This window comes from Haliotis rufescens, unplaced genomic scaffold (assembly GCF_023055435.1).
Source record: "Haliotis rufescens isolate VD_foot unplaced genomic scaffold, xgHalRufe1.0.p SCAF_4, whole genome shotgun sequence".
NCBI classification, from domain to species: Eukaryota; Metazoa; Mollusca; class Gastropoda; order Lepetellida; family Haliotidae; genus Haliotis; species Haliotis rufescens.
The window spans coordinates 15,097,425-15,120,216 of NW_025964112.1; the positions used below are offsets into that span (position 1 = coordinate 15,097,425).

Below are 22,792 nucleotides of genomic sequence, written 5' to 3' on the forward strand. Positions count from 1 at the left end.
CTGGTCTGGATTATTGGACATGCTGAACATATTTGAATATTTTAAAGATATTCAAGATATGGGTAATGTGTTAATCACCCTACAGTTCAGAATAGGTTTCCCATGCTGCACTTCCTGCACTGCAGCTTACATAACATTGGCTCACTTACCTGAAGTTTTGAGAGGAGTTCGTCATGTTCCCTGCGTAGCTGGAGAGCTTCTTCCAAGGTCGCGCCGACCTCCAAGAGGTCGGGTTCCATTTGGTGGACACGTACTCGAATCCATTCTCCACTCTGCAAACACAAACACATCAAATTTAATTCTTTTTTAAAGAAAATACTCTGCAGATTTCTAAGCTATACCCTTCGAAAATCCAACATGATCTATGATGTTCATTGAATTCTGAAAGAAAAGCTTGAGTATCAACTGTTAATCCAGAAGTTACATCTATCAGACAGATACAATTGGTTTGTTTGTTTGTTTGTTGTTTAACGCTGCACTCAGCAATAGTCACACTATATGAAAGCAGTCCGTAAATAATCAAGTCTGGACCAGACAGTCCAGTGATTGATATCATGAGTATGGATCTACACAATTGGGATACATTAGTCACCTCTTATAGCAAGCATGGGTTGCTGAAAACCTATTCTAACCAGGATCTTCATGGATAAGATAGAACTGGTAACATATAATAAAAGTATAGGGACTAAAAGGGCCATAACTAATTACCAATGACTTGTTGAGATGATTTCTTCCAGAATGCTACAGACAGGACTCTCTCTTTGCTAAAACCTAAACTGTTGGCCACCATGAACTTTTGGTGCTTGGATCACTGATTATGTCTGAACTCCAAAACAGGTGAAATAAAATGTAAGATTCAAACCACCCCCTCACACACACACACACAAAAACACACACACACACACACACACACACACACACACACACACACACACACACACACACACACACACACACACACACACACACACACACACACACACACCCCTCTTGAAAATAATATGATATGAATACGGTGAATTTCAGTTTTATTTCATTCTGAGGTGAACTTCAGTTCAATTTCTTTCTTCAATACCATTTAAGTCTAAGGTAAACGTCAGTACCATTTAAGTCTTCTTAGGTAAACTTCAGTATCATTTAAGTATGAGGTAAACTTCAGTACCATTTAAGTCTTCTGAGGTGAACTTCAGTATCATTTAAGACTAAGGTGAACTTCAGTACCATTTAAGTCTTCAGAGGTAAACTACAGTACCATTTAAGTCTAAGGTGAACTTCAGTACCACTTAAGTCTAAGGGAAAACTTCAGTTCCACTGTCTAAGGTGAACTTCAGTACCACTTAAGTCTAAGGTGAACTTCAGTATAATTTAAGTCTAAAGTGAACTCCAGTACCACTTAAGTTTAAGGTGAACTTCCGTACCATATAAGTCTAAGGTGAACTTCAGTATCATTTAAGTCTGAGGTGAACTTCAGTACCACTTAAGTATGAGGTGAACTTCAGTATCATTTAAGTCTAAGGTAAACTTCAGTACCACTTAAGTCTAAGGTGAACTTCAGTATAATTTAAGTCTAAAGTGAACTTCAGTACCAATTTATTCGGAGGTGAACCTCAGTTCTTTAAGAATAATACAGCAAATATTTGGCACTAGAAGTTTATAGGAAAGGTAAATTGTTTCAGCATGTGACTAGCGCATGCTTATAGGTGCCCGCTGGCTGCCAGCCAACGAGAAACACCTGGATTGATGCCAGTAGCACCAGATAGAAGATATACAGCTGTCACCATCGTTCAAATGGGAATGCTCCCCAGGAATTCTGGGATAGATCTACACAGGAAGCAGGATCTGGAGGCAGTCAGAATATTTCTGTTCTCAACTGATAGACAAGGGATCAAAGCTGATAGATAACTAATATCAGAATATCTTGTTACATGGTCAGCTATAGATTGTCTGGTGTCTTTGGTGTCTTTGAACCATAAGGAAATTAGAAATATAACTCATTTTAATGTCATTTTTACTTACCTAAACACTTCTATTACTTATCTTTAGATAAAATTATTCAGTAACAAATGATGATGAATTTAACTAAAATATACTACTCAAAAGAAGTTAAAGGAGACAATAGTTAATCTGTCATTAACTTTAGTAATATAAGAGAACAGGTTGTTCTTTAACAATCTTTTGAGTTGTAAATGTTACTTTGATCATATCAACAACACTGTGGACACTTTTATCAAAATATTCCAAGTTATTCCCTAAGTTGCAATTCCAAAACTGTTCTAACAATCCAAACTATGAAAAGAAAAGATAGTATGTGAAAGGTCCCAAAATGACTGTTTGTTTCTTTGTTGTTCAACGCCGCATTCAGCAAAATTACAGCTATATGATGGCGTTCTGTAAATAATTGAGTCTAGACCAGACAATCCAGTGGATGACATCAGACATGCATCAACCAAGTCAGCGAGTCGGACCACCCGATCCCATTAGTCACCTCTTACGGCAAGCATGTGAAGACCAATTCAGGAGTCCCTCCATGATTCCCTCCTAGGTCTTTTTCTTCTTTATCCCTTAGATACAATAGGTTTCATAAAACTTGATAGGATATTGGAACAAAATTCTTCCTAATTAAATACATATACAAACTCATGGGATCTATTAGTAGAATGCATGCTGCTTTTCCTAGACTTAATTCAATTACTTGAAGAAGGCATTAAAGCCAGCCACCATCTGGTCTGCTGGCTCATCACCACCTGGCCATGTGGTAATGCCATTAACGCCATCACCTCAGATGCCCTTGTAGATGTTCAACCATGTAATAATGTCAGGCCACTGATAAAACAAGCCCCTCTTCAGGAAACATTAATTTGTTTCATTTGTAAATTATGAATTGAAATGTTCTTTTTTTCACCCATCAGTGTAATGGGATGAGATAATCATGTGATGTGACCAAGAAGAATATAATCTGCATCAAACATATGTTTGTGTAGAAATGAGGAGGAGGAGGAGGAGGAGGAGGAGGAGGAGGAAGAGGGGGATAATGATGAGGATGAGGATCATCATCAGGTTAATGTTACTAAGTGTAAGATTCTACAATATTTGAAAAAGTTTTTGTCCAATAATTGTGTTAAATCTGCATTCTTAACAACAATACATGAAAGATCAAAATAGTACCCAAAAAATAATAATTTTCAAATCTATACTCTATCCAAGTATAGCAATGTATTTCTTGTGTATTGTACTATAAGTGTCCAAACCAAATAAAGCTTCCCAACAATAAGTAAATAAAGTGATTCATTATGCTTTCTATTAATAAACATATCATTCAGTCAGCAGCAATGCAACACAAATGAATCAGACAAGATTGTGTGTCAGGCTACATTCTGCAAACCCTGTTCCACATGTAAACATGGGTGTACTGGAACCCTATACTGTGTTTATGATGCTGTGTAAGAGGGACACACCCATCACAACCCCAGAGCTCCTATCTAGCTGGCCAGCAAGCAAGACGGCAACAGCATGGAGCAAGTGATTCTGAACACCATTCTGCCAAATGTGACTGCATCCCTTCGTCTGTTAACCATTTTGTATCATTTTGACTATACATTACAACTGGGGGTGCCAAATTGCAATTTACATTTTTACAATTACCAGACCAACCCCTAACCATCTAAGTACATATCGTTCATTTAAAGAAAATGAACTCAAGAATGAAAAGATGAACCGGTATAGTCGACCCCAACGAAATCCCCTCCAGTTTATGTTTTTAATATTGAATCCTTATACAAATTTTGGAGGTACATGATTAAGGATGAGATTGGTATACAGATTTATAAGATATTTTATGATTGTAGTCAATTGGATATGTAGAACATGCTGTAAATCCCACTGTACACATTGCCCGCTGACCTGTATCCTACACACTTTTCTAATCTGTTGCTCCATACCCCTGAAGGGGCACGGATGGCCCAGTCGTCTAAGGTGACGCGATACGCTGTGCAGAGTTGCAACCCTTGGGCACGCCAGAAACCTATGATTGTAGGTTCGAATCCGGGTTCGCCCCGATTATGTTTCTAGGTTTGTCAGCACCATACCTGTGCTCGTGGGTTTCACTGAAGTGGTAAACGTCTGAAGCATCACTTCAGGCTTTCCTCCCACATTAAGCTGACACACAGTGATATAACTGGACTACTGTTAAAAGCAGCATTAAACCCAATTCACTCACTCACTTACTCACTCCATGAACCATGAACAGATGATGGGGTAACCACAGCCACTTTCTGCCCTTTCTGTTTAACAATGATTACATACCACATACTGACACATAACAGGATCATGTATTGTCTCCATTTATCATGTGGAGTGATTTACTAAATTGAAAAAGCAGTGATGACGTCACCACGAGATGGTTACATAACTTCCGAGGACACGCGCGTGCAATGACGCAACAGGAAATAGAAATAAGTAAAACTGTAAACATAAGATGATATACCTGCAATAAAAACATTAAGTCGCTAGTACTAAATGTAAATATTGCAGCGTAAAACCAAACTCACTCACTCACTCACTTTCATAGTGTGCGAGTCAACAGCATTTAAAGCACCAATTTTAGAGCGATTTGCCCAGATTTTGTCACTTAATTCAAGGCAGTTGTCTTCACTGAATGCATGCCCTGTATTGTGGAAAAATGTCTTTCCAAAAACTTTCCAAAGAGATTGCAAAATCCAGTTTCAAATGTCCATTTGTTTACTCACAACTAAGAACGCGACAGAGAAAGGGAAATAATCACTGAGAGCTTTCCATCAAGTACTTGGTACATCACTTTTACGAACAATATCACCAAAATTAGTTGGGTAAATGCATACTGATACATCTAAGTAGTTCTTCTATGAGCATAATATCCTAGTGCAGCTGGCATGGTTATTTGAGGGAATGTCCAGTTTGAAATAATTTTTGGGGCTTCTTAAATCCTGGTATCTATTTTGATGGGTCGTGCAGGTTGGGATTAAAGGGAACAAATTTGCATCTATTTTCTGCCAGGTCATGTTTCACTGTCTTTTATCATATCTTCACTATCCATGTAGCAGGTTACTGTTTAAACATGATAATATCTATATTATCTGAAACTTTCGAAAATTGGGACATAACATGTCAGCAATTTTTGTATTTACACATACTATGGAAAATATCCATAGAATGATTGGTAATGTGGTAAGCACACCAGATATGAAACACAGCTGATATGAAACACCAGATAGGAAACACAGCTGATATGAAACATACCAGATATGAAACACAGCTGATATGAAACACAGCTGATATGAAACACACCAGATAGGAAACACAGCTGATATGAAACATTATCATTGAACACGGCAGCAAAAATTATACATCATTATTCGTTTCCCTCAGTATAAATTGTTCATTGTGAAACTTAACACATCACATTTTTTAACATTGCGATTCAGGCAACAAACACTAACTTTTTTTCTACAAATTATGTGAGTGGTGGATGCCATCTGTAGGGCAGGACATGTTTACCCTTTTCACAAAACCTGGTGTCTCCACTGCGGTTTTTCAGTGATCCATTTATATAATTTTCACCCCTGTTTTGGTTTTTACGCCCTATGGAATCTGTTTTAGTGAATTATCGAACCTGGTTATTCTCTGGCGTTGACGTAATATATTTACTTGACACATCTGTTCAAAACTTATAATCAGGATCATAATGACTTCAATGGACAAATATTGCCACTATGATGAAGATAGGAAGTATATCGCAGAGCAGAGCCATGACCGCTGCCTGAACATTCATGAATCATTCAGTACAACCAAGTCCTGACTGCTCCTGTTTCAATTCCACCAACGCCAAACTATCAGCTTCCAAGAAACTTCTGGTCTTCTCAGAAAAAGGCATATCTGACAAGTGATGAGTGTTGCCATGGTTACCAGATGCACCCACAAGTTGGGCCTGCTCCCAGCAGTGGTACCAGGTGTGTCAGGAATAGCAGCAGTAAATACAAGATGGGAGATAGAGGCGGTGGCTGGCAGGTCTATCTTGGCTCAATGGATGCAGCACAAGAAGATATCAGGTTTCTTCTGAAAGCATCACCAAGCCTGGGTGTGATGCTGAAGAAACTGGCCTCATGCTTATATCAATAACATCAAAAAGATGATTTATAAGGATGACAAGGCATTAAGAGGACAAAACTGAAAAAACAGCAGTTTTGAAAACTGACTTTGGTAATAAGATAAGGTATCAGAGTGTAACCAGCAACGTTCTGTTTCCATGTTCTGCTGATAATGTGTCTCTGCTGTGTGCAGGTAACTGATCTGTTAGTTAATCACCTCTCTTGAAATAGACACAGGAACTTGGAGGAAGTTTCAATTTGGTTTATCTTGAAATGTTCATCTGCCTCCGGAAACTGGGTTAATTATTGTTTCTTTTATTACAAGGAAAGATACTACACAGAAATATAAACATCTTGGAGTGAAATAAACACTATAATCTAAATTAAGCCTGAGTTCCATCTCAAGATTTCAACTACCTCTAAACCACATTTTTATAGCACTTGCTGTAACATTTTTGTACAGGAAGGCATATGTAGCATTGGATCCAACATCACATAGGATCCAATATCACAGAGGATCCAATATCACAGAGGATCCAATATCACAGAGGATCCAATATCACAGAGGATCCAATATCACATAGGATCTAATGTCACACAGGAATCAATATCACATAGGATCCAATATCGCATACCGGTAGGATACAATATCACCTGGACTAAGGATATAACAATGGGAAAAGAAAATTGAGGATAATTTATTTGAATATATTTTGAAGGTTTTGTCATGTTTTTCTCATATGAACATTTGTTTTACTTTTGTTTTGTTTCTCCATCAAAGTCAATACTAGGACAATCTTTATTATAACTTGGATTACAGATCTGCCCACTCCGAATCATAAATAGGTAAAATAAAGAAAGAAATATTTTATTACATTTTCATTACAAGAGAACTGCAGTTTAGCGCCAGGCAACTTTTTTATGTAAATTGTGTGTGTGGCAGGTGCTAAGGGTAGGGCAGGGCAGGGTAGGGCAGGGCAGGGCAGGGCAGGGCAGGGCAGGGCAGGGCAGGGCAGGGCAGGGCAGGGCAGGGCAGGGCATGCATACCCTTTTTGTGAACACCTGGTGTCAACACTGATTTTCAGTGATCTGTCCACATAATTTTCATTGCTATTTTATTTTTTACGCACAATGGAATCTGCCTCAGTGGCAAATCAAGAGTGGTTATTCTCCAGATGGAATTTACTGACATTGTGCCATTAAGTCCAACTATCATATATCTCAATGTTATTGTGATAAATGTCCTGGACCCATTCTCCAAGATAGCTTCATTTCAGAAGGGACATCACCATCTCCATACCAGTTTTACACAGAGCTTATCTTGTTCATGGAGTTGCAATGTAATGTAGCATCCTGTCAGTCAGACTTTTTTGACTGAGTGAGTTTGTTTTTATGCCGCTTTTAGCAATATTCCACCAATATCATGGCGGGGTACACCAGAAATGGGCTTTACACTTGTACTCAGTCAGGAATCAAACCCAGATCTTCGGCGTGAAGAGCAAACGCTTTAACCACTAGGCTACCCGACCGCCCCTCAGACTATAAACTATGATGGCAATGATTATTTAGGGTATTTATCGGAATTGAGATATAATACACTCAATAACCAATGATGTTCAAACTAAGAGAAAAGGTTTTCATCAATACATCCAACTCAGTATATTTGCTGAAATCTCTGTTTCCAAAACATAAGAAATATATTGTCTTGATATTTAACAAATTCAAATGCGTATTTACATATTTTATTTAGCCAAAGCATACGAACCATATCAACATGTTTGATGCAATTGCCTCAAAAGTTCAGTTCCTTCAATGCTTGTATATGGTTTTCATCAATAATTTTCAAAATATTCTTTACAATATCTAGATCTGAAGGGTGTGGTTTTGTGGCTTCCAAAGGGCAGTTTCCCTGTAATAATGGGAGAAGTCTGTCCCACAGTTCCTGAACCATATTATTTTCCCATCCTCCCAGCTCTTTCTGTAATGCTATATCCCTAATGAAGCAAGTCTAGATTTACCACATGTTCAGGTCTCCCATCTGCCTGGGTCTCCTTTTCAAATTAAATGGAGTTGTTTGTTTCAAAATAATGTTTCCAGAGATTCAGCCTTAGTCTAAAATGGGAGTATTGGGCATTCATTTGTTGCAAATCTCTGATACAGCACATGAGGACAACTTGTGTTGTTGCTGCTGCTGCTGCAAAATGCCACAACATTCTGTAAATGTTAGGGTTCATGTTTATCCCCGCCGAAGACATTAACATAAAAGGAGAGGTCGTTTCTTTTCACTCTTTCTCTGTGTGGATATAACCTGGACAAAACTTATGTAAAACAAACCAGAGCATATACAGCAGCCAGTCCACCAAAACGCTCTTTGGGCCGAGGAAGATTATGTATGCAGCAGTGAGTGAGATGGGTTTAACGCCGCTTTTAACAGTATTCCAGTTACATCATAGTGTGTCAGCTTAATGTAGGAGGAAAGCCCAAGGTGATGCATGTCTCAGACATTTACCACTTTGGTGAAACCATCGAGCACGGGTTTGAAGCTGACAAACCTAGAAACATAATCGGGGTGAACCGGGATTCGAACCTACAATCATAGGTTTCTGGCGTGCCCAAGGGACGCAACTCTGCACAGCTAATCGTGGCACCTTAGACGACTTGGCCACCTGTGCCCCCATGTATGCAGCAAATGATGAATTTCAAAATATGATCGAGATAAAACTTCAGCTGTCAAATTATGTCCCATTATTTAGCGAAATATTCTATTGGATATTCAGAATGCTTTTCAGATTCTCTGTCCACTTGACAACAGAGCTGCAAGGCAGTCCTATGCTGCAGTATCATATCATCCAATGTTTTACTTTCAGGGACTTTGATCATATTTTTCAGTTGTGAAAATTTGTCATTAACTCTCCCAATTTTCATGTCTTAATTAGGAAATAAACCTGTGTTTTGAAATTTCGCGCTGGTGTCACAGTGGATAAGATGAGGTACCTGTTGTAGTAATTTTTAACTGAGCACTTTACCACACTAGGTCTATCTTCATTCTACCATGTCAAAACTAAATGTGAACACTTTGGTGTTAGCGGAGATATTGAGTGAAGCAGAATGAGTTAAGTTCAATGTTTTCCATGTTTTTCTTATCAATAAACTGATAATACATTGTATCCTTCAAAACATGATGGTGCTGTCTATGTTCAAACTGGTTTTTTTCACAACATTATAGTTTACTGGCATATATGACTCGCATTGAAAGTATATGATCCAAATTTTTCCACATTTATGATCTTCCGATCCATATCAAAGGCCATTTGATCCATGTCAATGGCTATCTTATCTACGTCTAGCACCATCAGATCCACGTCTAGCACTATCAGATCCATTTCTAGGGCCAGCAGATCCATGTTTAAGGCCATTAGATCCATGTCTAGCACCATCAGATCCATGTCAAGCACCATCAGATCCATGTTTAAGGCTTTAGAAACATGTCTAGCACCATCAGATCCATGTTTAAGGCCATCAGATCCATGTCTAGCACCATCAGATCCATGTTTAAGGCCATCATATCCATGACTAGCACCATCAGATCCATGTCTAGCACCATCAGATCCATGTTTATGGCCATCAGATCCACGTCTAGCACCATCAGATCCATATTTAAGGCCATCAGATCCATGTTTAAGGCCTTCAGATCCATGCCAGGCACCATCAGATCCATGTTTAAGGCCATCAGATCCATGTTTAAGGCCATCAGATCCATGTCAGAGGTAATCAGATCCATGTCTAAGGCCATCAGATCCATGTCTAAGGCCATCAGATTCATGTCTAGCACCATCAGAGCCATGTTTAAAGCCATCAGATCCATGTTTAAGGCCATCAGATCCATGTTTAAGGCCATCAGATCCATGTCAGAGGTAATCAGATCTATGTCTAAGGCCATCAGATCCATGTCTAAGGCCATCAGATCCATATCTAGGGCAATCAGATCCATGTCTAGGGCCGCTGGCTACCTCTCTAGGGTCATCTGATATGTGTCTAGGACCATCAAATCCATGTGTAAGGCCATCTGATTCACAGTAAGAGCCATCTGATCCACATTTAGGGTTACTGATCCACATTTTGGGTGATCTCATGTCCATCAAGGGCAATATGATTGCAACTAATGATCACCAGATCCACATTTTGGTTACATTGATAAGAATACAACAAAAGTTTGTGATACTGGTTCTTCCGGGTACCCATGAAGGTTGAGAAGTCGACAATTCCCTCGGCCAAGGCTTCCTAGGCTGGATCATGAAGCGCTCTGTATATCCATTTGGTCGGAATATGACCAAGTGAACATTGTACCTTGTTATTGAAGAAATGTAGCAAAGAGGAACCCAACTAATTAAGTTCAGGATACTCTTAATGCTTGTGTAACTTTCAGTTCTGATTTGTATGTACATACTCCTAAAACATTGAAGGACCACCCAATTCTTTCATATTCCTATAGTTAATCCGTCACGACAGATTAATGCCAGTTTACTATGTCTTTAACTTGTTCTTGATAGTATATTTTATTGCCAAATGAGAAAAAACCCATTAACACAAACTGTCATAGAAAACCATAAAGATGTTCTTGGATGATTGGCATAAAATGATGTACACAAAAATGTTGTTAAACAAAATAACTGTACATCTATTCAGCTGATATGTTAAATCATTTAAACAGAAAAAAATTATAGAATGCCAAATAATTTGATCCACTGAAGAGCTGTTTGCTGGATGATTAATACATCAATCCTATAAATTCATAATCACAATTTAGTCAGTGGAAGTCAATATTGCGCAAAAGCTAAATAGAATCTACGCATGACTAAAACACCCTGATCATTGGCTGAGAATGAGTCATAGGTCAAGTTAACTCGCAGACAGATAAAAATAACATTCCGATGCCCAACAGAGCACCAAAAACTATTTTCCACACCGAGATTCCAAATCCAAAGCTTGAAAACTGGTATCTATCAACACATATATTATAAAACCATTTCAGGTTCAGTGCTGAACAATACGTAGTTCTGTACAGGTGTACAGATAATCACCTTGGACAAATTATCTTATCTACTAGAAATGACATGGTAGATCCTTTACCTAATAATTTTTCTGTGAAGAATCTAACTTAGGTTAATTTTTTTGTGAACTTAAAGAGCGGAATGTCTGACAGGTGAAAATACTCAATAAAAATATCATCAACATTAAATCTTTAGTGTAACATTGAATTTGTATGCAGAAAGGACAAATATAATCTCATAGTATCCACTGAATCACAGTTTGGTGTATACCACTTGAATTCATGGCAAAGCAATCAAGGAAGCAAGGGCTATTATATGAATCCAAGATGGCTGCCACGGAATGCAGGTGGAATGATCCAAAGGTTGTTAGATAATAAGGGTCAAACTTGATCATTGCCAATTAAATTTTCTTATCTTAAATATACTTAACATGATGCTGCATTTTCAACCCTAATTTGACAGGATAATTTGTGATAGCTATAGCACATCAAAGGAATTGATGTATGTGTTCTGACAGGCATGAGACATACTGTACAGGTAAACATGTAATAAACCGTATCCCTTCATAAGTCTTGCTACAAACATGTTTCAGCTGTTAATTTTTGACAAATTTTAAGTATTCCTTTGATCTATGAACATGATAAACAATTAAACCTATTTATTTACCATACATAATTATCAACATTCATATATAACATATATATGCTGTTGGTTTGTAGGAAAGTAGTATTCACAAAGATGTACAGGTTTTACCTGCACATATCCAGGAGTGATTTAGTTAATATTATCAAAGTTTACTTACTCTGAGAATGGCAAGAACAACTTTGGCTCGACCAGCTTGTACTGCAACTGTACTGATGGTGGTCGTTGTCGGAGGAATCTCCGATAAATCTCTGAATCTGTCCGACATCTTGTGTATGGGATTTGGGTAAATATCACATGTATATGACAGTTATTAGCTTTAGATTTGTCCTGATATTAGCAGCAAAGCCTTGGTGGTAATAGGCATGCATGCAGCTATGTACAAGTTCACGGCTCTAACAACACTAACTGATTTCTCTACATTGCTTTACCATCATATACACAGAAGCTCTAGAGCAGTTCACTTCACATACTGCAATAGGGGTCAGGAAGGTAGGAGAGATTTTCATCCCATTGTTCTAACTCATCAACTTAACTTACATACTTTAATTTCAATTGATAATAAAAGCATGTGTAATCATAATACTTTTATTATTATATCATTATAAAAGAAATATGCATATATTAGATTTATTTTTGACATTTAGCAAACACCCCTCATGATTAAATGGCCTCTTCCACAGTGCCAATGCACCATTCCTCATAGGAGTGAGTGTCCCCCATATAAGGAAAATCGCCCATCCTGTAAACAAACACCAAGGAAAGATGCTTATGAGGGGGCTCTGTGGGCAGACAGAGGCAGTCTCAGAGAATCTCCTTGCCTAACCCCTCTCTATAACACTCTGAGGGGGATAGGTGCCATGTCTACGCAGCTTATGTGATATACTCTATAACATCCTAGGTGTGCTACATATGCCATAGCTATACCCCATCCATAAAGATCATCACACATGGTAACAAGTGGATGTTGTTTTTGGAGAGCTTTCAGCCAACATCTCTTATAATTCTGGACTCCATGTTGGACCAAAGAGAACCCAGATACAGTTTCTTGGACATGGATGTGAGACCTCCTCAATGTACAGCTCTTGGACTACCTCCCATTTCCTGGCTTGGAGATCATTAGTGCCAAGCTTTATCACCTACTGATAATAGTGTAGCTCTCATCAGCTGTTCGGGCTTGATAATCAACCTATCTAGAATTGCCGTACTTACACCATTTAATGCCCAAAACACATACAACATTCCATCACATTTCACAACAGATTACAACCTTTTGATTAATCTGATTTAGCAAAAGCATCAAATTATAAATACTTCCGTACTGCCCTAAGAGATGGAATGTTAGAATGCATTCCGTCTTTTTGCACCACTTTTGTAAATATAATGAAAGCTAAAATGTTGAGGTGTTTCACTGCTATCCTCTCCTATGGCGACAAACCAAACCCACTTATTTAAACCCACTAGTTATTATGATGAAACAATAACAGGGAACATGTTATACGATCTGTAAACACACTCTCAACATATGTAAAACATTATTTGACAAAATCATTTCCGTGTTGAACATCACATCAAGCCTTAAACGTATTGTAATTATGGTATAGATATGAGGTAGGTCAAGTTATTAAAACCTTGTTTGCAGATTTTCAAGGTTAAAGTTCCAAATTAATATGTTAATATATTAAGTATGCTATTGTTTTTAAATTATGGACCTATACAAACCTTTCAGGGACCACGAAGAGGTCTACACAAATCCTCAGAGGCCTGGGACAGACATACACAGCTCACTCAGGGGCCTGGCACAGACCTACACAACTCCCTCAGGGTCCTGGGACAGACCTACACAACTCCTTCATAGACCTGGCACAGACCTACACAACTCCTTCTGGGGCCTGGGACAGACCTACACAACTCCCTCAAGGACCTTAGACAGACCTACACAACTCCTTCATAGACCTGGCACAGACCTACACAACTACCTCAGGGACCTGGGACAGACCTACACAAGTCCCTCAGGGGCCTGGCAAAGACCTACACAACTCCCTCAAGGACCTTAGACAGACCTACACAACTCACTCAGGGGCCTTGGACAGACCTACACAACTCCCTCAGGGGCCTGGGACAGACCTACACAAGTCCTTTAGTGACCTGGCACAGACATACACAACTCCCTCAGGGACCTGGGACAGGTCTACACAACTCCCTCAGGGGCCTGGCACAGACCTACATAACTCCTTTAGGGGCCTGGGACAGACCTACACAGCTTCCTCAGGGGCCTGGGACAGACTTACACAACTCCCTCAGGGGCCTGGGACAGGTCTACACAACTCCCTCAGGGGCCTGGGACAGACCTACACAACTCCCTCAGGGGCCTGGGACAGGTCTACACAACTCCCTCGGGGGCCTGGGACAAGTCTACACAACTCCCTCGGGGGCCTGGGACAGGTCTACACAACCCCCTTGCCCCCAGACCCTGACATAACTGAGGGTAAAGAGAGGCTGACAAGTAACTAACCAGCATCTGATTAACAAGTCATTAATCTAGTCATTACTATGCTGAACATGTGGCATCAGTCCAGTAGAGAAATTCTAAAGTTACATGGACTATTTCATGGGTAATTAGGAGCATAATTGAAAATGAGAGATTCGATAATCTTTTGATATAAGTTTCATCACTACTTTGCCCTTTGCAATCTTTTCAACAGATATTCAAAACTTATTATTTTACCCTTGATAGGAACATGATGAATTGTAAAACCTGTTGATATATGTATTGGCATTATGTAAAATATGTTTGCTTTGTCTTAAGCACGTTGTCATTTTCCAGCCATTTAAGTGCAACCTGGACAGACATCATTGAGCAACAAGTGGTTGATAGCATGAATGCCATACAATATATATCACCATGGAATGATGACACACAATTGGCCAGGTTCCACATCGCCATCACCCAATTCTCATTTCATATCAGTACTTTCAGGTAAGCCAGGATAAGCTGAGTTGTGACTTGACAATACGTAACCCGTATTACTACATCTGAGTACATCTGGTGCGTACCATTTGGAAGAAAGGGGTAGCAGGTGGTCAGATGGATATGTGAGTGTCCAACAATGAGTTCTAGTGGCTACATCAATAGCAGATAATAGCAAGTGCTGATGTGTGTCCACAGGAGCATAGTCAATTTCATCATCATGACCTTTACTTGCAACGGCGGTTGGGTAGCCTAGTGGTTAAAGCGTTCGCTCGTTACGCCGAAGACCCGGGTTCGATTCCCGACATGGGTACAATGTGTGAAGCCCATTTCTGGTGTTCCCTGCCTTGATATTGCTGGAATATTGCTAAAAGCGGTGTAAAATCAAACTCACTCACCCCCCAACTTTACTTGCATAACATGCGTACACCCTCTATACCTGTAACAAACCAAATATGTTTGCCCACATTCTGTGCACTGCCTACTTATCTCATTAATTTTTTTTAAGTTGCCTCAACTTATCCTGGATAACCAGTAGGAATTTTTTTTTTTTTTCTTTAACTCCGCACTCACCAATATTCCAGTTTTGTGACTGCAGCCTGGATATGCTACAGTCAATGTGGAAAATGACTGAAACTTTCACTTGGGCAATTTACAAAACGCCAAAATATTTCAGACAAACAAGTAATTGATATTATGAGCAACGTTCCATGCCGTAGGGGTACGATGGTATGCAATCAACCATGTTAAGTCACCTCTAACAACCAGCAGAGGTTGCTGGGGACCAAATTGAACCCAGAATCCCCACAGGGGTGGAGTAATTAGAAGGCCATAGATCTTAAACTTGTGTAGTCAAAAGAATGCCCTCTTGGACAGATTCTACATAATAAAAAAAATACAATCAACCTGATCACAAGGATGAATCTTATAGGTCAAAGACGTCATATTTGTAATCAATAGTTAAATAAAAGAAATAAATATCTAATTCACACAAAACAACAATTCTTACTAAACTAGAACATGTTGAATGATAAACCCCACAGTTTCTATTTTCAGAGACACAGCGGCCTGTAAAATGGCATTACATTATCAAAAACTTTTTACCACTATTACAGGGCATGTTTATCGCCAGCGTGTGGGTTGGTGGCAAGATGGTTGAAAGGATTTCATCCATAAAATGTTCCTGAACCTTACATTGGCTCCACCAGGGATATCTCTCTTTAGATACTGCTGCAATGCAGGCGATCTGACATTTACCGGGATAAAAAAAATAGCTCTTGATGATAAAGTAACCATGGCAACCACCTCTACCATTTTGTGTGTTAGTCAGGTACATGGTACACGGTGGTGTATATCACATGACTGGTCCTGCCTGTTTCTGGCACTGGTGTATAACTCCATTATAACAGCAAGAGTGTTGATGTAATACTGCTGACTCCCATCTGCCATGGAATCAGACTTAGGTTTCATTTGTCAGACAGGATCTTGCCCCAGGTATCGGTGGAACCAAACCTGGGATTCTTTGAATTTATCAGCTAGCAACAGCAAACTGACACAACTCCTTGACTTGTGATTCAAAGAGACTCTAAACACATGCTTCTTTTATGAAACATTTCATATGTTATAATGATGATGATGATGACGACGACAACAACAATAATAATAATACCGTATTCGACGTAATAAGCGCCCAGGGCACTCTCAAAATTAGAAATAGGGGGCTCTTATTAGAATATTATTTTGGTGGAAAAAAGAGAGTTGAGTTGAAAGATAAATTTCGTGGTTTATGCTGACACACTGAAATGTTTATATGCGACAGATACATTTTTCAAGAATTTAACTGCCCATAATTAAGAATGCATATAACACACGAGTGCGTATTATGCACGAATAAATAAGTCTTATGTACATTGATGAATCGGTAGGAGTGCTAATTGGGATTGTTCACCAGCCAATATCTTAGCAAATATCGCCGTGGGCGCTTATTACGTCGAATACGGTAATAATAATAATGTTTACATTCATAAAGTGTATATTTCCAGTTGATCACAACTGTGCTTAGGAGCAATGAATAATTGTTCTGCGTATGGCTAAAAGCAATAATGAAAGGATATATATATGTAATATAATGTAAGACACAATAAAGAGGTGAGTCTTTAGTTTTGCAATAACGTGGACGTCTTTGTATGCACTTCAGTAGTAACAGGCTTTGAATAGGTAAGGTTTCAGAAGATATCTACCAACCATATTTTCAAGTGAGTGAGTATGCTGTATGCCATTCTTTGCAATATTCCTGCCAAATCACAGTCAGGGACATCAGAAATGAAATTCTCACATTGTACCTAAGTGGAGAATCGAACCAAGCCTTTGGAGTGACAAACACTTTGACCACTAGACTACCCCACCATCCCATACTTTTAAGAGACACTCAAGCAGATTATTTTTATTTCTACCCCGAGGAAAACGAAAGCTGTGAACCATGTTATAAATAAAGGTCTCATGTTTGAAGCAAAAGAAGTATTTGCATGGATTAAGGGTTTCTGATTTGTTCATACTCTCAGACATTGACTGTACTGAATGTAATGTAAAGATTCAGTTCAGAATTGATGAGTGCGTTCAGCTTCCAATGTGAGCACACTCCTCCTATCTGTGCCCCCTGAGTAGGATGGAAGTGTTTGCATCAGGCACCTTGATGTCCATCAGAACAGGTGTGGCTCTCACAGGACCTCTATGGGTAGCTCCTACCACTGTGTAGACACTGACTTGCTTGTTCCTCTCTAACAAAGGCATCTATTATCCAACAATGAACCTGATATTTGGAGAGGAGTCAAAACTGAGGGGTTGCCAGAATGTGTTTGGCTCAGACAGTCGACCAAGTTTTTAACAATTCTACGAACACAACAGATATTTGGATGTAGGAGAGAAGACAACATACTCCTACACTTTGTTTTTGTCCTTGTTAATGTCAGCATGAACCCACAAGTGTACTGTACGACGTAGGGCGTGAATGTTCTGGGCCTTCCAATGAGTTAGTGAATTTTATGAGAGTTTACAGATAGTTTACAGTTATAGAATCATTGGAAGAGCATGTCCAAAAAGGGCTTCACAAATTGTTCACATATAGGGAACAAAACCTGGGTTTGGGGGATTATTGGCAAACACTTTAACCACTGGTCTACTGAGTGAGTGAGTGAGTGAGTGAGTGAGTGAGTGAGTGAGTGAGTGAGTGAGTGAGTGAGTGAGTGAGTGAGTGAGTGAGTGAGTGAGTGAGTGAGTGAGTTGATGGGTGGGTGAGTGACTTCAAGACTCAAGACTACGGCGACATTCATGTGCATGTTGCTGTGCATTTGGATGTGAATGCTTGTACTCGTCCAGACTGATACCGGTTTCAGTGAGTCAGTGTATTTGGTTGAACAGGTTGCATGAAACAACACTAACTCACTCACTCACTCAAATTATAGCATGCCTGCCAACATATTATCATATGGACAAACAACAAAAGTTAATGTGTACAGCCTTTCAGCCAACAAGAAGTATGAAGCACCATCACCAGTAGAATTTACACACAGATAGTACTATCTGCATCAAACCGGAGAGAAGCAAGAAACACAAGCATACGTGTACCTCATCTCCTGCAATTAAGTCTGTATTCCTAGACAGCTATATGTGCCACTGTCTACCAAAGACAATGATACTACTTATCCCATCTCTCAGTGTTTTCTTTCCTTGCTCGTTTAGATCAGGAAATAAATAATAGCTAATGGATGGGGCATGTTTCTGTGTTTGAGATCCTGATTATTGTGGCAAGGCCAGTGTGATGCAAAGAACTCGGTAACTATGTCAATCCCAAATTATATGTTTCTTACTTGCATACATCAGAGGATATGATTGTCTCACATTGATACTCTACCAAAAAGTGAATTTTTTCAAAAGAAATTGTGAACACATTTATCCAGGATCTAAATATATTGACTGCAGCCGAGAGCCTTATGTCACTGGAAAGTTAAATGCTGTTTTTGCCTACAGTGAGTAATACTCAATCTACAGAGAAACCTCTTTTAGCAACAATCTAATACAGTAGACTACAGTTAAAACGAACACGCTTATAACGAACTGACGGATATAACAAACTTACTTTTTGGTCCCGACTATTTGCTGTAGTTATGCTGTATATATGCTTATAACGAACTACGGTTATAACAAACTAAAATTAGTAGTCCCTTTGAGTTTGTTATAACCGTAGTTTACTGTAATATAACAGCAGGGGTCGCCAGAAATTACACAATATAACCCTGTGGAGAATCAAACCAAGGCCTTTGTCAAACACTTCAACAACAAGGCTATCCCACCAACCATCAGGGCATGATGACAACTAAGTTGAGTTGTGACCTGACAATTAACCCTGTATGGCTGTAGGAGTTCCGCCTACTGGCGTGTACCATTGTGAAGAAAGTGTTCCGCAACAAGTAGTACCATGGATATGTGTGTGTCGTGTCTCGGCAAACGAGTTCTAGTGGCGAGTTCAATAGTACTGGTCGAAAGTTGATTTGAGATTTGATCACTGGACAATTTCACAACTTACTTGCGCTAATGAAACTACTCTTGCCTCAGTCACGAGTGATACCTTCTGCTCTGATGCACTTAACATAGATACAGACAGACCAGTGGCAATGCTAGCTTTCGACAATGCTTGTGATTTATCTTTCTCCATGTAATTTACGACATTAAAGCCACTTTCTTCGACATGGTTATTTGTTTGTTATTAACTTCTTTCAAACAGCTTTTGGAGAATTCTGGTATTGACTAGTCACACCGACCTCTTAATAGTCTCATGAGCAACACGTGTGTCCACAGGAGTAAAGTCAATCATGCCCTTTAGTGCACAACATCAGTACACCCTCTATACCAGTATCAAACAAAATATGTTGATCCAAATTCTGTTTATCGCCTGCTTATCTCAAATGCGTTTTGTGAGTAGGTTCAACTTATCCTGGATTACCAGTACTTATTGTGACCACACCTGGGATGTGGCATGTAGGATTGTATTAGTCAGCACTTAAGTAAAGCATGAGTGCTAGAGGCCTATTCTCATCTGGGATGTGCCATGTAGGATTGTATTAGTCAGCACTTAAGTAAAGCATGAGTGCTAGAGAACTATTCTCATCTGGGACGTGCCATGTAGGATTGTATTAGTCAGCACTTAAGTAAAGCATGAGTGCTAGAGGCCTATTCTCATCTGGGATGGGACATGTAGGATTGTATTAGTCAGCACTTAAGTATGAGTGCTAGAGACCTATTCTCACCTGGGACGTGGCATGTAGGATTGTATTAGTCAGCACTTAAGTAAAGCATGAGTGCTAGAGGCCTATACTCATCTGGGACATGGCATGTAGGATTGTATTAGTCAGCACTTAAGTTAAGCATGAGTGCTAGAGACCTAGTATCACCTGGCATGTGGCATGTATGTATGATGTAAGAAGAACTGCTCTGTGGGAGTGCTCGAAAGATTTATTCTGGGCTAAAATAAGTCCCAAGCACCCTTAAAACGATACTAGTGCAAGACAATGGTTTGGATGGTCAGGCGCAAAATATCAATCACTAGTCTGTCTGGTTATTTACAATATTGTGGTCCCTTTTTAATGGTGCACAATCCAACAATCCAACTCTTATGCTACAGGTAGTGTATGTAGATTCGCTTTAGTTTCAACATTGCTTCAATACTATTACAATTAGTTAACAGGAACTAACGTTTGGAAACTCTCAGCCTCAAGGTATAAGCAGTGTGTGCATAAAAAGAGTGATGATCTGCCAAAGAAAAGCAATTTTGAAGGCAATTAGTTGCTAGTGCTCAGTTTCATGATCTGCATACTTGGAATCAAGGGAATTGTGGGTGGGTGATGAATGGGCTTTATGACCTTGCCTCAACAGACATGGCAACACCATACACAGGAAACACAGTAGCAGTATTGTAGGGAGGGAGTGAGTGAGGGAGGGAGTGAGGGAGGGAGGGTTGGAGGATCAGTGAGTGAGTGAGTGAGTGAGTGAGTGAGTATGGTAGGTGTGAGGGTGGATGGGTAAGTTCGATCAAGACTGAGTGACAAGAGCAAGTGAGGGTTGGAAGGTTGGAGGATCAGTGAGTGAGTGAGTGAGTGAGTGAGTGAGTGAGTGAGTGAGCGAGTGAGTGAGTATGGTAGGTGTGAGGGTGGGTGGGTGAGTTCGATCAAGACTGAGTGACAAGAGCGAGCGAGGGTTTGAGGGTTGGAGGTTCAGTGAGTGGGTGAGTGAGTTAAATATTATGCACTTCTACAGCACTTCTACTTCTATGCATGTACATGTTGGTGTGCATGTGGTTGTGGCTGCTGGTAATGTCCGGACTGGTACCAGTTTCATAGTACTACCACTGAGTTACCATGCAGCAGTTTTAACATGAATATCCCACCCAGACACATTACATGACTCCAAGCTGACCAGTCCTTGTGTTATTCCCTTAATTGTGAGTGACAGGCACGTTAGCAAGCACCAATTAAAATGTCTTTTGATATGATACGGCCGGGGCTCAAACCACAGACATTCCGCTCTCCAGGCAGATGCTCTATCCACTTGACCATGGAGGCAGTCAAGAGAGAGGGAAGGTCAGCATACATTTGGCCTTGACAGTCAAGAAATATTTTTTCTCTAAAACAATAAAAGGATGACAACATTTTCAAAATGCCTGAGTAAAATGAGCATCCTTTGAGAAATTACTGCATGAAAGTAAACATCCTAAATCTTAAGAGGACGGAAGTACCACTACTACACTGCAGGTATAGCCTCGATACATACTCGTCTACAAAATCTGTTGAAATTGCAAAGACATTTGTAATCATACAAACACATTCAAACATTCCAAAAGTGAACTTTTCGACAAATTCCACCCCTAGTCAGAGTTTGGGGCTGTTCCTGCAGCTGTGTGCTGTGAAATGTATAAATAGCAACAGAAGATGAAAATAGTCTTGCTGTCAGTGCACATGCCAGGTCAGCAAGGCAGACGCCACAAATCAACTCAGCCGATCCTCTCAAAGTCTCTCTCAACATGACCTCCACTTACAGAGTTGTCAGAAAGAATTCCTATCTCCTAGTGTCACAGCAGCCCCGGTGTACAGTAGGATGGTAAGATGCAGCACTGCACAATTGTGTAGTCAGAATATGTTCAGGGAGAGCTGAGAATGTCATCAGTAGTTAAATCTGAAAGGTGACTTTGCTCCAGATCAGGTTTAACTCAAAAGTGCAGCCAGCAGCTAGATGTACCATTTCAAATTAATGATAAAAATGTAAACTTCCAATCCTACAGATTACCTGTCTGGGTGATGGCTGGGCAGAAAAATTGACTGTTTTTTCTTAGATCTACCGGAATAAATGCAGCAACAAAAACTGCCCAGAAAATTGGTTTCTATACAAAGGTGAAACAAACAATAAAGTTCACAGAGTTGCATCCCCTAGCTGCCAGGATCTGCTGGTCGTGAGTTCAAATCTTAGACCGGCACCTTGTTTGATTCTTGACCTAGCTGTCAGCATCATACCTGCGGTAAACAATTATATGGATGATGGAACCTAGGTCACTTTGAGCCATCACTCTACATGAAGCTGACACTACCAGACTAACGGAAATGTTTTTCAAAGAGGTTTAATGCCTGACTGACTCACTCTATATTAACCTAACAACTTTTAGATGCTTTTTTCCAAACTTGAAAATAAAGAAGATATGTGCAGTCATGCACTTACACTTAAAATCAGTAATTACCTAATGCAAAAAATCTTTCTTCAGAAACTTGAAAAATGTTCAATTATATTGAGTAATAACAGATTATTATCATTATTATTAAAAAATTTTACTTATTACTTATAACAACATTATTATTCATATAGAAAACAATTATACATTTTGAGTGGGGGAACATCAGGAACTGTGGATTCATCTCACTGGAGTGAAAATGACAAAAATAAATAGACAGCTAATGCAGTCAGCC

At 39.4% G+C, this 22,792-nt stretch overlaps 1 protein-coding gene across 1 annotated transcript in view; it reads right to left on the reverse strand.

Moving 5' to 3' along the window:
* Positions 1-22,792, reverse strand: part of LOC124140501 (titin-like) — a 461,816-nt gene that overhangs the window by 390,279 nt on the left and 48,745 nt on the right. Inside the window, exon 19 of the mRNA XM_048381766.1 lies at positions 150-272. Coding sequence (XP_048237723.1) covers positions 150-272 — 123 coding nt within the window. The remainder of the gene's footprint in view (positions 1-149; positions 273-22,792) is intronic.